This window comes from Oncorhynchus mykiss, chromosome 21, assembly GCF_013265735.2.
Source record: "Oncorhynchus mykiss isolate Arlee chromosome 21, USDA_OmykA_1.1, whole genome shotgun sequence".
NCBI lineage: Eukaryota > Metazoa > Chordata > Actinopteri > Salmoniformes > Salmonidae > Oncorhynchus > Oncorhynchus mykiss.
Genome location: NC_048585.1, coordinates 28,773,405 through 28,788,454, shown reverse-complemented (window position 1 = coordinate 28,788,454; position 15,050 = coordinate 28,773,405). Strand labels below are relative to the sequence as shown.

Sequence of the window (15,050 nt, the reverse complement as noted above, 5' to 3'; positions counted from 1 at the left end):
CTTCATGACCTCCAGGTCTTACTCTTGTAAAAGTATGGTAGGGGACCGTGATGGATTCTTCAAGTACAGGCATTGCCATTCAAGAGACCATTCCAGTGTCCAGTGCAAGTTGGACTCCATTGCTGGAACTTGATGGAATGTCTGCACTGACTGATATTCAGTGGACCCCAAGAAGAGTATCTAACGGGATCCTAATAAAATACTAAATACGTAAGGTGGTAGGGATTAGGAACTACAAGGTAGGAGGCATGGAAAGGGTTGGAACTAGTGGAAGGAGTGGAATGGAACCAGACCCACTTATCCACAGAGTGCTACAGACAGGGACCACAAAAGATTCAGAGCCTCATTAACATAATGGAAGTATCACCACTAATGTCTGTCAAAGTTTGGCAAATGGGCATAGCACGAAAGGAGGAGGGAGGGGGAAGGGAAGAAGGCGGAAGGATGGGGCAAGAGGGTGTGAATGGAGGTAACTGACCTTATTGTGTCGATGACCTGGCTGCGTCTAGTGTGACAGTGGCATTGTCCAGAGCAGAGATCATTCATTTACCAAGTGGAGATGCGCCATTGGCCTTTAGGACACACTTCCAGTTGAAGGCCAGAGAGTCCCAGTCCCTCAACAATGCAGAATGGAGTTTCTTGACCTTTACAAAGTTTGTCAATGTCTCCTCTGCAGCACCATCAGAGCTTCTATCTCATCAGTGATCAGCAAATAAAATCAAAACAACAGGAAGCATTGGACTTTGAATTCCTTCTCCCAATTATTATTATTATTATTTTTTTAAATGTGGGGGTGGCAGGTAGCCTAGTGGTTACAGCGTTGGACTAGTAACCAGAAGGCTGCAAGATCGAATCCCCGAGCTGACAAGGTCATTCTGCCCCTGAACAAGGCAGTTAACCCACTGTTCCTAAGCTGTCATTGAAAATAAGAATTTGTTCTTCTCCGAATTGCCTAGTTAAATAAAGGTACAAAAATGTAAACACTTAGCATGTTTCCTAACATAAACTCCAACCACAGTTAAGAACATCAACATTTATTTCACATGATATAAAACAGATGAGATATGAACATTTTGCATATTAACTCTAATAATAATAACCTCAGTTACAATTTCTGCTCTGCTCTTTCTATGGTGTACATCATTTACACAATGAAACTTTACATTTATGTACATTATATTTGAAGTCCTAGAGGAACAAAATGGCTGCTTATTGCTTATACATGTGCTATTCTCTTCTCTCTGTCCAGGACTCCACACAACCAGACAGAATCTAACACACAACCAGACAGAATCTAACACACAACCCCTAATCTCATAAAACTATTTTATCTTTCATCTATATTTTACTTTAAATATATCTCAGCCATAGAAAGAAATAAAAAAACAGAGAAGCAGATCAATTCTAATCCAGGACATTCACATGTGGTTGTCGGCGGCGACCAGATCCCGATCCTCCCGACATAAATAAACACAACCTTAATAAAATATTTAAACTCTGTCCATCAGCAGCAATATGGTGGCACCTTATTGAAGTATAAACCCATTGTATAGATAGTTCATTCTATATGTTTTATATATTTATATATTAACAATGTGTATGAACAATGGGGGAATGTGCAGTGTAGAATATGTGGGAAATGAAACTTTTAGGGCCTCAGGTTAAAAACTTATATGGGAGTAAAACCAGTAAAAAAAATAAAACCCGTAAGAGAATATTGGCGCCCCCGTGTGGTTAAAGTAAAGCACTGCCTTCGTGTGTGTAGATTTGTTGCTTGGCCCTCTCCATAGCTTGTGACGATCTCAAATGCATTCTCCTCGAGTCCTCAGGTCCTCGTCTCCTTCTCAAAACCCATTGGATGAGAAAGCCAGAGGTCCCTCCCTTTGAGAAGGAGACGAGGAGACAGGATGCGAGGAGTATGCAATTGAGATCTTCCCAGTGTGAGACTCTTCTAATGTTCTTATTTACAACTGTACAGTCCCCTCCTCGTTACAGCAGTGCTCAGCTCATAGACACTCAAGACATCCTCGCAGAACATGTCCAAAATAACAGACCATCATAATACCTGTAATAATAATCAATTATCACCCTGTAATACTATCTTGTCCTCTGAGATCTCTGTGTGAATGAGAGAGTTTTGTATCGCAGTTATTGTGTAGGCAGGCAGTAAGTAATACGAGCAGGCCTGTGGATGTACTCTTTCTGTCTGTCTGGCTACAGTCGTTTCTACTGTATACACACAGAGAGCTACTGGGCATGCTCTGTGCAGGCTGACTGGTGCCATCTTGGCTCTGTAGGATGCCATCTTGGATCTTCAGACTGGCATCGCTTATGAGTCACTGCTCACAAAGGTCAATGTCTGGGCTGCAGGGGCGAGTGGAAAGAGAGGGAAGAGAAAGAAAAGAGGAAAGAGGTGAAGAGACACAAAAATAGCTGAGGTCACAAGCCAAAATGTCTAAAATAAATCTGAGAAACTGGTTACGCTGACATGACCCGAGAGTACTTTTTAATTAGACTATAAATTATGGCTGTGTTAAAATGGCTGGTGTGATATTGCCTGCTGTGTCGATTGGAGGGTAAATCACTGAGCTTTGGGCCCTGGAGTTTAGGGGTTGATGGGTAGAGATGAGTAAAGGTCAACGGTTGCAGGTAAGGACAGAGAAGTCTCTTACTGAGTGTAGTTGAGTTCACATAACCACCTCCTCGACACGTCTACACACACATGAAGTGGGATCCGTCAGTGAGTTGAGGAGGAGAAGGAGAGGAGGACTGGGGCGGACAGGGCAGGCTTTTCACTGCAAACAACACACACGGGGCAAACCCACAACACATACAGCACCAGTCAAAAGTTTGGACACCTACTCATTCAAGGACACCAATAAGAAGAGACTTGATTGGACCAAGAGACACGAGCTATGAACATTAGACCGGTGGAAATGTGTCCTTTGGTCTGATGAGTCCAAATGTGAGATTTTTGGTTCCAACCGCCGTGTCTTTGTGAGACGCAGAGTAGGTGAATGGATGATCTCCGCATGTGTGGTTCCCATCGTGAAGCATGGTGGAGGTGTGATGGTGCTTTGCTGGTGACACGGTCTATGATTTATTTTGAATTCAAGGCACACTTAACCAGCATGGCTACCACATCATTCTGCAATGATACACCATCCCATCTGGTTTGTGCTTAGTGGGACTATAATTTATTTTTCAACAGGACAATGACCCAACAAACCTCCAGGCTGTGTAAGAGCTTTTTGACCAGTAAAGAGAGTGATGGAGTGCTGCATCAGATGACCTGGTCTCCACAGTCATCTGACCTCAACCCAATTGAGATGAGTTGGACCGCAGAGTGAAAGAAAAGCAGCCAACAACTGCTCAGCAAGACTGTCGGAAAAGCATTTCTTAAGAAGCTGGTTGAGAGAATGCCAAGAGTGTGCAAAGCTGTCCTCAAGGCAAAAGTTGGCTACTTTGAATAATCTCAAATATATTTGGATTTATTTAACACTTTTTTTGGTTACTACATGATTCCATATGTGTTATTTCATATTTTTGATGTCTTCGCTATTATTCTACAATGTAGAAAACTAGTACAAATAAAGAAAAACCCTTGAATGAGTAGGTGTCCAAACTTTTGACTGGTACTATACGTAAGTGCTTTGACATTTATCAGTTATATATCAATCCATCAACCAATCATCATTAACAAAGCGATTTCTGACTGTGTTCTCAAACCTGCCATCAGGTTGTTGAGTTTAGCTCCCTCTGCTGGTAGTTCATAGGATATGTCAATGTTGTTCCCCTGGGTCTCATGCTCCGGGGCCTCCCCTCGCATCGCCTCACTCTGCATCACATCCTCCTCAGGTTCAGGAGTCAGTGCTTCTGACACAGCAGCTGGCAAACTGGCACAGTCACACCTTCACATTCAGGCCTTACTCCAATACTTACAAAATGCATCCTTCTTTTCTGCCTTTAATGAGGTAGTCACTCATCTAAATACAGTTGGATGAAGGAAGGGGTGGTTTTGAAGTATTCAAAAAGGGTCAAAGTTGCTATCGATCCAGAGAGGCTAAGATATGCCCTGGTGAGGCCCAGCTAGTCTCACCTGTTGTGGGGAATGAGGGTGCTGGGAGTGTGGGTATTTCTCCTCTCCGTCTCCCTCTCCCCCTGCTGTTGATGTTGTCCAGGGATCAGGTACTGTACATACAAGGGCTTCACACCCTGATCTGATATCACCATCACCTGGGTCTCTGACACCTGCAACACACGGACAGTGAGATAGCCCAGACTACAGTCTATGTTCAGGAGGTACCAAACAGAAAAATATGATTTGAAATGGAGCTCTTATTTTCATATGCCCTACTGAACACGACCATGGTGGTCTAATGTCAAACCCTAGAGGCTATCTCTTCGGTATTTGGGGATCTAAAGAAACTCCCGTCCTTGAGCAACACCAGCAGTACACATTTTTATTCTAGCCCCTGGACATGCACACCTGATTCAACTTGTCAACTAATCATCAGGCCCTCCATGAGATGTTTGTCCTGGGGCTACAACAAAAATGTGTACTGTAGATGATCCACAAGGACTGGAGTTGAGACACACCGGTATAAAGCGCATGGTGATAACCAATGGTCTTAAGCAGCTCTCGCAAATATTATTTTAAAACTGGGCAACTATATTAGAGGACATTAATCGATCCAACATCATCATCAGATCATGAGATTCCGTGGAGCTCAGGCCAGCTCAGAGAGGTGCGTCTCTCTCTGTAACCCAGTGTGAGTCACCACGGCTGGGCTGAGGCCCAGAGATAAACCTCTAAATCCAGGCTGGATCCTCCTCACGCCCACAAAGCCTCCATTAGCCTCCCAGATCAGATTAAAGGACATTAACACGGAGACCAGGCTGCTGCCAACACAACACAGCCACTTACACCCTAAAAACCCTGAAACAATCTTAGCTCAACGTTATTGGATTAGATATACATTTGTCCTTGGACGGGGAATGCGTTTCAAGTCTATCCTTTATCTCTGAATAGATACTTTCTTTGAAAACGTTCATTTTTCAGTAAAGGAATACATCAGTACTGTCCCTCTCTATGCATCCTTGGTATGGATCTTTCATATTCATACAGAGTTACAGTACACCATGCTGAGTCAGTCACCACTCCTACTAGTCATCAACATGCGTATCAAATGATAGTCTGCCATACATATTCTGCTCTCTGGTGGTCTGTGTGAGTAGGAACACTCCCGTACCTCTGTGTCCATGTTGGAGCTCTCCGTCCGGGGCTGTGGCTCCTCCTCACTCAGCCTGGGGACAGGGATGACATCCACCTCCTCAGCTCTGTAGCTGATCTCCTCCACCACAGTGATTTCCATCTCCAGCTCCACCACTGCAGCCGTGTCAATATCCAGCGCCTCTCCTGGAGACACTGCAGTCCTCCCTCTGACGAGTTCTTCAGCTGCAGCTCTAGCCCTCTCCAATTCTTCTGCAGCTGCTGCTACTGCGGCCCGGTCTCTCTCCAGCTCCTCTTCTACAGCCACAGCAGTCCTGTCCAACTCCTCTTCTACAGCCACAGCAGTCCTGGCCATCTCCTGCTCCACCACTGCAGCCACCTCAGTCATGTCTCGCTCCAGTTTTTCTATTGCAGCTCGACCCCTCTCCATTTCTTCTTCAGCAGCTGCTGCAGCCCTGTCTCTCTGCAGCTCCAGTTCTGCACCTCGGTCTCTCTCCAGCTCCACAGCTGCAGTTCTGTCCCTCTCCAGCTGCTCTGTAACTCGGTCTCTGACCTCCTCCAGGTCTTGCAGTGCTGCCTCCAGCTCCTGGGTGCCTGTGGAGAACACCACCTCTCGCCTGACCTGTGGTAGACACACACGCCAAATGAATAACTCAGTTTTAACAGTGTGTACACGACGCAGAGAAACAAGGTTTATCAACACACACACACACACACACACACACACACACACACACACACACAGACACACACAGACACACACAGAGACACACACCCCCCCCCCAGCTGTCTCTGTTGTCATGTACACATCAAGTCCTATCAAACACACCAAACAGAGGAGGACTTACCTGTGTAATGAAGGGGTTCTCCTTGGAGAAGGATGGAGAGCGTGAGGGGGAAATACTGCTGCTACTTCTCTTCTTCTCCTTGAGCGAGGCCTGCTGGTGTCTCCTGATCCTCTCCAGCTGCTCCTCTACACTCATCCTGGCTCTGCCGCTCTCCCTCTCCCCCGGTCCGCACGTCTGCTCCACCGCACTGTGAGGACGCTCCTACAGGGGGAGCAGTAGAGCAGGGATCAGTCACGTTGGATTATTTTTACACCGAGAATGTTTTATCTGCCTTTCTATTGGTGACATATATCCATCTCCAGCTTTTGTAGTGGTAAAAATGGCAGGGAATGAATAGCAACAGTAGCACCTCCAAATCCAAAATCAGTGCTGTCCTGTCTATCAAACTGTTTCTAACATGTTTTCTAGGGTCAGTATATAGTTCAGTTCCCCTGCTATTCCCTAAAGTGCTGAGTCAGGCTTACAGTCCTGGGGTCAGACTTCTTGCTCTTCCTCAGGGTGACGTAGGAGGCGATGGTGCAGGACTCTGGGGGGATCATGGGGGATTTGGTCCTGGGGGGCACGATACCCACTGGGTAGACTGGTACTCCTAATGGGACTGGGAGGGGAGGGGGACTAAGTCAGTTACAAAGCCATTTGGGGTGTTACATGTTTTTTGTATTCAGTTAATAGAGTACTTATGAATCATACTTATATTACTCTTTATAAGTTTACTTTGTATGAGATTTCTAATTACAACTTGAATTCACTGAATTACAATAGTTTTGACCCTAGCCCGTATCCACCTTGAAACAGCGGCAGCAGCGTGACCAAACTGGACTTTGTTGACAGACAGTGACTGACCTTTAGTGGCCGCAGGCTCCTTGTCAGTGGTCAGCCCTGTCTGTAGTCTGTCCTTGTCATTGTCCTCTCCGTTGTTATCGTCCACCTCCTCAGCTACAGTGGTCAGCTCTGGCTCACTCTTATACAGACGGTAGTCTGGGCCTTGCTGTAGAGGGACAGAGAGTCAGCAAACAGAGGTGCACACATAGGAAACACGCACAGGCACGTGCGCATGCCCGCACGCTCACACGCAGGTCACAAAATGGTCATGGTGGATGTGACCGATGGACAGTCGAGGGAAATTTAAAAAGGAGCTGCAAAGAGCAGAAAACGGTTAACGGGCAGCCCAAACACTAAGAGTAGGCACACCGCAGCACAGCACTCAGACACAGTCAGAATGACAACTGGGGTGGAATCACACAATCACACACGCTTCCATGGAAACAAGAACAAGCCAAACAGAAGAGTAAACTGAGATGATAAACCCAAGGAATGAATACGTCAAACTCAACACTCCAGGGTAAGAGGCAGGGAAAAGCCTAAATGTCGACAAATGTTTAAAAAAATGACAAATGATTCAGAGCAAATGAAAAGAGTCACAACGGTGACCCAAGCTGGCGATGAGAGATGAACCATGTATGGTGAGGGTAAAGGTGGAGGGTCAGGGGTCAATGTGTACTGGTCTTGTACAGAGTAGGATAAAGTTGCCCCTAGACACCGACCTAAGATCAGTTTTGTATTACCTCTCCCTAACGGTTAAGATGAGAATTTATTTGTTGAAGTTAAACAGATCCTAGATCTGTGCTTAAGGGCAAGTAGCGATGATGAAGCACAACGACAGGGATGAAGGGTCAGGCGTGAGGGGTCAGCGTGTCTTACACTGCTGTGTGTTCCGTTCCTCTGGCCGTGCTTGCTTGTGTGTAGTGGCGGACGGGTGCCCGAGGGGGAGGGAAGGGGGGGTACAGCGGGAGGGCGCTCTGTTGAGCCGTAGGACTGGGGGAGGGGCGGGCGGGGGGGCTGACGGTCCCCCTCCGTGAGAGGACAGAGTGACCGGAACAAGGTCACCGGCTGCCGCATGAGGAGAGGATAGATAGAAAGTTGTTGTTGTTGAGACACTCTTGGGACAACAGCATGCCACACGAGACCCTGCGTAGACAGATCAGCACAGCCTCCTTGTGGCATTGAGTGGAGCTATCTGGCTCCCATCCGTCTCACATGTAGGCTACGGACAGCTCTAAATCAGTTCAAAGACTCCATGCACGGATTCTATTTATCTGACGTTGACATATTCTGATGTTTTTCTTGATCCACAAAGGAGAAGTGAGACTCACCTCGTTCTTCTGTAGGTTTGAGATGGGTTTGGAACCAAGGAAACCAGTGTCAGTGGTCCTCTGGGGTTTGTTCTTGGCCAGAACCTCCATCACATCCTGGATCCTCCACAGCTCCTTCTGGATGTGGACATGCTGCTGGCTGGGAGGTTCCGTCTGCTCACACAGTGACAGAAAATGATCAAAAACACTCTCCATCTTGCAAATGTGTGATTGCATGTGAGTGAGTGGTTGAGACTGAGTGACAGAGACTTACCTGTGGGCTGCCCAGGGCCTCTAGCTGTTCCAACAGGTTGGTTTTGGCCAGAGAGACGCCAGACTCCATTTTATCATACTCCCTCCACGACCGCTCCAACTCCTGTGAGACAAGAGGGTGTCACTACTAGACAGTCTGTGTGTGTGTGTGTGTGTGCGCGCTTGTTTATGTGTGTGTGCACTGACTCACAGCATTGTCCCTGGAGAGATCTTGACAGGTGCTGATCAGTGTGTGTGTGTGTTTGTGTTGACATCTGCATGTACAGTGTGTGTGTGTATATATATATGAACGCACAGTGTTGACTCGTGCCAGTTCTCTACAGGTACTGAGCAGTCCATTCTGCAGTACGTCTCTCTGCTGTATAAGGCTCTGTACAGCTGCTGGGTTGTCAGAGCTCTGCTCTATCTCCTGACTGGCAGACAGCAAAGCCGTCTCCAGGGTGTGCTGCAGAGAGATAGCAAGAAGAAGGAAGAAAGAAAGAAAGGAGAAGAAGATGACAACAACACAGGTCAGTACAACATCTACAGCTAACAATTGTCTGACATCTACACACAGATACACAAACAGAACCACAGGCAAAGAACCAACCAAACATGATCAAAGCATCTCCACCATCAAAAGGGTGTACTGTCAGTCCCAGGACTCTAGGGGGCAGGCTAGGGCAGCTGTCAGAGAGAGAGAGTCTCAGTTCCCAGCTGTGAGTCTGCTAGCTAGTCTATACACTGTGTACCTGTGGTACAAGCCTGGCAGAGGAGGGATGGTAGTCTTGGAGTGACCATGAGAAAGTATTCATACCACCTTATTCCACATTTTATTTTGTTATAGCTTGAATAAAATAAAAAATAAAAATAATAACTCATTTGTCACAACACCCCATAATGACAAAGTGAAAACATGTTTTTAGAAATGTTTGCAAATTTAAAATGAAAATGAAATACAGAAATCTAATTTACATAAGTATTCACACCCGAGTCAAGCACCTTTGGCAGTGATTACAGCAGTGAGTCTTTCTGGGTCTCTAAGTCGCTCCTCAAAATTCTTCAAGCTCTGTCAAATTGGTTGTTGATCATTGCTAGACAACCATTTTCAGGTCTTGCAATAGATTTTCAAGCAGATTAAAGTCGAAACTAGAACTCGGCCACTCAGGAACAATCACAGTCTTCTTGGTAAGCAACTCCAGTGTAGATTTGGCCTTGTGTATTAGGTTATTGTCCTTCTGAAAGGTGAATCCATCTCCCAGTGTCTTGTGGAAATCAGACTGTACCAGGTTTTCCTCTAGGATTTTCCTTTTCCTAGCTCCATTCAGTTTATTTTTTATCCTGGAAAAACTCCCCAGTCCTTAATGATTACAAGCATACCCATAACATGATGCAGCCACCACTATGCTTGGAAATATGGAGAGGGGTACTCAGTAATGTGATGCATTAGATATTCGCCAAACAAAACACTTTGTATTAGAACAAAATGTTAATTGCTTTGCCACATTTTTTGCAGTATGACTTGTAAACAGGATGCATGTTTTGGAATATTTTATTCTGTACAGGCTCCGTTCTTTTCAGTCTGTCAATTAGGTTAGTATTGTGGATTAACTACAATGTTGTTCAACCATCCTGAGTTTTCTCCCATCACAGCCATTAAACTATATTACTGTTTTAAAGTCACCATTTGCCTCATGGTGAAATCCCCAAGCCATTTCCTTCCTCTTCGGCAACTGAGTTAGGAAGGATGCCTGTATCTTTGTAGTGAATAGGTGTACTGATACACCATCCAAAATGTAATTAATAACTTCACCATGTTCAAAGGGATATCCAACGTCTGATTTTTTTATTTAATTTTTACCCATCTACCAATAGGTGTCCTTCTTTGCGAGTCATTGGAAACCCTCCCTGGTCTTTGTGGTTGAATCTGTGTTTGAAATTCACTGCTCGACTGAGGGACCTTACCGTTAATTGTGTGTGTGTGGTACAGAGATGAGGTAGTCAAAAAACAACATGTTAAACACTATTACTGCACACTATTATTATTGAGTCCATGCAACTTATTATGTGACTTGTACTCCTGAACTTATTTAGGCTTGCCATAACAAAAGGGTTGAATACTTATAGATTTTTTATTCATTTGTAAAAATGTCTAAAATTGTTATTCCACTTTGAAATTATGGGGGTATTGTGTGTAAGTCATCCCTCCCTCCCTCATTGTAATAAAGGTCTACTCCAGCCTCAGACAGCCCAGTGTGTGTGTGTGTGTGTGTGTGTGTGTGTGTGTGGTTGTGTGTGTGAAGCAAGTTGTCAGTTGAAAGAGTGAGTACAGTAGTTACCTTCTCTCTGTGTAGTTGCTGTAGTTTCTCCTCCTGTGTTCTCACCACTTGGTCCTGCTCACATAGTCTGCTCAGCTTAGTCTGAAACACACACAGTGGTTGTTAACACACACACACACACACAGTAGTTGGTAAGAATTCGGCATTGAATTCGGATTTTTCCAGCGAGCTGAGCTGTGGTATTCTCTTAACTTAATTGAATCTTTCAATTTATGTCTAGGAAGCCAACTGCTGTGTGTCTAGACTAGAGGATATGTGCAAAGGGAAAGGAATAGTTTCCCCTCTACCTAGACAAGACAATAATAAAAGGAATTGGTCTTACGTCTATGTCCTCTGGCCTCTGGTGGCTGTAGGAGTTGTCTTTGTAGTCCTCGGGGCTGATCTGAAACACCAGACAGCCTTAGAGACACATGCTGTGTTTACACAGGCAGCCCAATTGTTATCTTCTTTTCACTAAAATGGTCTTTGGACCAGTCAGATCTGCTGTGATTTGATTGGTCAAAAGACCAATTAGTTGAAGATATATCAGAATTGGGCTGCCTGTGGGAAGACAGCCACAGACAGGGGACAGCAAAACAACCTGTAATACAGACCCATGACATAGGGTGCTTCTCAATAGTCTACTTCTCTCCTTGTTAAAGAACGGGACTGGTGAAACCCAATTTCTAGTAGGTATCCACCATATTGCTTACAGCCGTCCCGTATCTTCCGATCAGTGCAGATAAAGGAGAAGACACGAGGAGAGAATGCTAGAGTATTGAGATGCACCCATGGCCTGGTTCTTCATTGTGATGTGGTTTTCATGGTAAATATCTGCGTCCTTACAAGGAGTTGTCCACAGGGTCAATGAAGCCCAGAGAGAGAGAGAGAGCGAGAGGGTGAATGCATGCATGCAATTTCAATGACCTTCTCTTCTCATAACTTATGACTTTCCAACAGTTCGGATGCAACTTCTCAGCCCAAATTTCCATTTCATAATAAGGAGTGTCAGCCCCCTCTGCTGGGAAATCAGACTGTGTTTTCCACCTCAGTAGCATCACTGATAACAGTCCTACTGATGGAGGCTCCAGGGGTGTGAAGAAGCTATGGAGAGGACAGGAAGCTGGCATCAGGTCGTCACCAGAGACTAGAGGAGGATGTTCTCACACACACACACACACCTTAAGAGAGGCTAGAGGGCTGCTGTAGTGGTTGGCTAGGCTGGATGTATAGTCCTCTGTGCTGGCAGCTCTGCCCTGTGCCACAGTAATTACCGTCCCCTCGGTGCGCTCTTCATTACTGTCCCCTGGTACACTCTGTCATGGCTGGAGCTTGACTAATGAAAACCTCTAAAAGACCTGGGCTAAATCTGGCCCTCATGGAGGCACACACATTAACGTGCGCGCGCGCATACACACACACACACACACACACACACACAGCTGGGAAAACCAGCCATCCTCACTACTTCAGTTAAGGAGCAGGCAGGTGATTTTCAAACCCAGCATGGCTAAAGAGGGGGAGGTTCAAGAGAGCAGGGCTGAAATCATACCATTAGAAGCCTGCAATAAAGTGATAATTTAGCACAGTGTAAAGGCCAGACTATGGACCCCACACAGTACTCCCTCCAGGACAATTTCCCCAGCTACAAATAAAATACCCCCGCAATCTTTCAATCAAAATCATCAATCATCAACAGATCAACAAGATCCATCATCAACAGCATTGGTATTGCAGGAAGATGGGCGGGTATGGCTCTAAGGTAGCAGCCACCGTAATAACCAACAGCAACAATACCATCAAGTTACAATGAGGTAGGATGGGCATGGCTATGTAGCATCCACCATAAGCCATGCTAACATCAGTCCAACCTCGGACTGACGAAAAAAAGCAAAAAAATGGATGAAGAGGATGTGCTGTAGTCAAATCAACACGTGAAGGGTAAGTAGCAAACAATGTTGGGATCATGACACCAGGAAGAGGGGGAACCGACGACTGACTGACTGACTGACTGCATCCAATGTGAACAAAAACAGGAGGGATCGATGATGAAGGGAGGAGAGGAGTGCGGGAGAAGAGTCATTGGTTTGCCAATAAGACCTTACTTGCTGGTACAGTTGAGGCCTTGGAGCAGAGTTCTCAATCATAGTGTGAATCATGAAGATTAACGGCTCATTGTCCTTCGTCTAGTGGGAGTTCGAAGTTAGGTAGGGTGGAAGGGAGCGACAATACACAACAGCACAATATAGGTGTTAGTTAGTGAACACAGCAGCACAGCCTAGAAAGGATCCATAGAAATAAAGAACACATTGTTGTCATGAGGTACTAGTGATTGAGGGAGACCAGGGGCTTGAGCCAACAACCCTGGGATTATAGCTACCACCTGTACCATAAAGACTCAGACCTCCTGGGAGAAGTCCTAGTACGTTTACAGTAGATACAAGGAGGCCACAGTTGGGTCCAAAGACAATATTGCCAGTCCCTCTCAGCAGACGGAGGAGAGGCGCAACGTCCCTTCTTTTCTTACTGTCATCGTTTACATCATCCCGACCAATATCTACCAGCAAAATAGCAAAACAATTGTATGCATTGGAGCCTGTAGACCAGGGGAATGAGCGCGGTGGCGAGTTCATTCATAACCGCTGTGAAATTGTCTGCCATTAGAGGTGAAAGCCTTTGATATGGCAGATCAAATCATTTCACAATTGGTTAGAGGGGTCACAATCTGACTCAGGGAAGTCGCTAAGTGAGGTCCTACATGGTAGAGTGGTTTCTCCTGCTGCACATGACCTTTTCAGGAACAGGAACTCAATTATTTATCTATCGTGGAAACCCAGTTCTAAACCCCAAAAATAAACGCCCCCCCTTGAGACGTCTGCCCTGATTACCGATGCCTGAGTGAGCATTAGTCAGAACGTCAGTCGCTAGGCCCAGCCACTTTACCTGACACCCCGGAGGTTGTTTCTATGCAGCCTTAATTACCTTATGAGAATGACATGACTGACTTACTACAGGTACACATCATCAAGTTAAAAACGCAATGCGAAAACACAACATGCCTTAAGGTTCCCTTCATCCTCAAAAGTGTAAGTTTGCTCTCGTGTTCTCTCAAGCGTGAATACATTTTTCTTTTTTTTAATAAAGAATGTTCTCCAGGGATTGTACAAACTATACAGCAAAAACACATATGAGTAAGCTTATTAGCTTAGGGCAGCATTGCCACGCCAAGTAAAGTCATTTTAAAAGTTTAAAAGTACTTTTTACTTTTCTTGTACTGAGCTAGACAATATGTCCTCCCGTGGGAATGCAGGTTTGCGCAGCTCCTATTCGGCAATGAACGGTATATGCTTCGGGAGGGCCGGGGAGAGAAAAGAGTGAAAAGGAGAGAGAAAGTATAGAAAAGACCAAAAAAAAGATTTGAGTCACTAATAACCCTGGGCAGAGCTGAGAGCAGCTGGGTGTATGACCAACCCTGAGGAGTGCCTAACCCTGAGAGACACACACAGACACAGAGACAGAGACACACGCAGAGACAGAGAGAGACAGAGAGACAGAGAGACAGAGAGAGAGAGAGAGAGAGAGAGAGAGAGAGAGAGAGAGACAGAGACGGAGAGAGAGAGAGAGAGAGAGAGAGAGAGAGAGAAAGACCAGGGATAAAGCAGTGCTCCTCACCTGGCTGTCCAGATACATGAGGTTCCTCTGAAGGTGATGAGACAGGACCTCACTCTAACATCAGAAGGCAGTGGAGAAAGAGGGAAGAGATAAGGAGATGGAGTAAGGGAAACAGTAGGAAATAGAAGTAGACCTGGTACAAGCTGATAGTGAAAGATGGAGATGAAAGAGGATGTTGCTACCGTGGCTTTGGCATTAATCGGAAGCATAAAGTACCACAGCCATTTACTGTTGATTACTGAACTAAATCAAAACCATGCAAAAGCCGAAGTTGCAAGAGGATTTGTTCACCACACATCAAATCAAACTACTTACCAACGCTTTCCTCGTAAAAAGAAAAAGTATGGGAAACCACAGCAGACAATCACATGATACCACGCTGTCCTCTGCACGTCAACAGTTCAAAAGATGAAATCAGGGCCAGACGAATGCAGCACACCAAAGGGTTGAAATGAGTACAAAACTAAACCAAAACTCAACCATACACCACTGAACCACACAGGTAGGAATGAACATGCATTCACTGGAATGCATGGCCTGCTCATAGAGCCTTGAGCTGCATGGAGATGGCACATCAACAACACCCCGGGAGATG

At 45.5% G+C, this 15,050-nt stretch overlaps 1 protein-coding gene across 17 annotated transcripts in view; it reads right to left on the bottom strand.

Moving 5' to 3' along the window:
- Positions 1 to 1,018: 1,018 nt before the first annotated feature.
- The window catches only part of LOC110500191 (pleckstrin homology domain-containing family A member 5), a 162,675-nt gene continuing 148,643 nt past the window's right edge, over positions 1,019 to 15,050 (bottom strand). For 6 of the 17 annotated variants that reach the window (XM_036957553.1, XM_036957555.1, XM_036957556.1 and 3 more), the window contains 16 exons: positions 14,456 to 14,509; positions 12,889 to 12,969; positions 11,127 to 11,186; positions 10,805 to 10,885; positions 8,782 to 8,931; positions 8,488 to 8,589; positions 8,235 to 8,387; positions 7,783 to 7,971; positions 6,925 to 7,069; positions 6,546 to 6,679; positions 6,082 to 6,282; positions 5,253 to 5,855; positions 4,100 to 4,251; positions 3,730 to 3,896; positions 2,673 to 2,795; positions 1,019 to 2,364 (listed from right to left, as the gene is read on the bottom strand). In XM_036957553.1, the coding sequence (XP_036813448.1) occupies positions 2,713 to 2,795; positions 3,730 to 3,896; positions 4,100 to 4,251; positions 5,253 to 5,855; positions 6,082 to 6,282; positions 6,546 to 6,679; positions 6,925 to 7,069; positions 7,783 to 7,971; positions 8,235 to 8,387; positions 8,488 to 8,589; positions 8,782 to 8,931; positions 10,805 to 10,885; positions 11,127 to 11,186; positions 12,889 to 12,969; positions 14,456 to 14,509 (2,355 nt within the window). In that variant the 3' untranslated portion in view covers positions 1,019 to 2,364; positions 2,673 to 2,712. Of the gene's footprint in view, positions 2,365 to 2,672; positions 2,796 to 3,729; positions 3,987 to 4,099; positions 4,252 to 5,252; positions 5,856 to 6,081; positions 6,283 to 6,545; positions 6,680 to 6,924; positions 7,070 to 7,782; positions 7,972 to 8,234; positions 8,388 to 8,487; positions 8,590 to 8,781; positions 8,932 to 10,804; positions 10,886 to 11,126; positions 11,187 to 12,888; positions 12,970 to 14,455; positions 14,510 to 15,050 lie in introns of those variants that run through there. The other 11 variants (XM_036957554.1, XM_036957559.1, XM_036957557.1 and 8 more) reach the window with 8 other exon arrangements.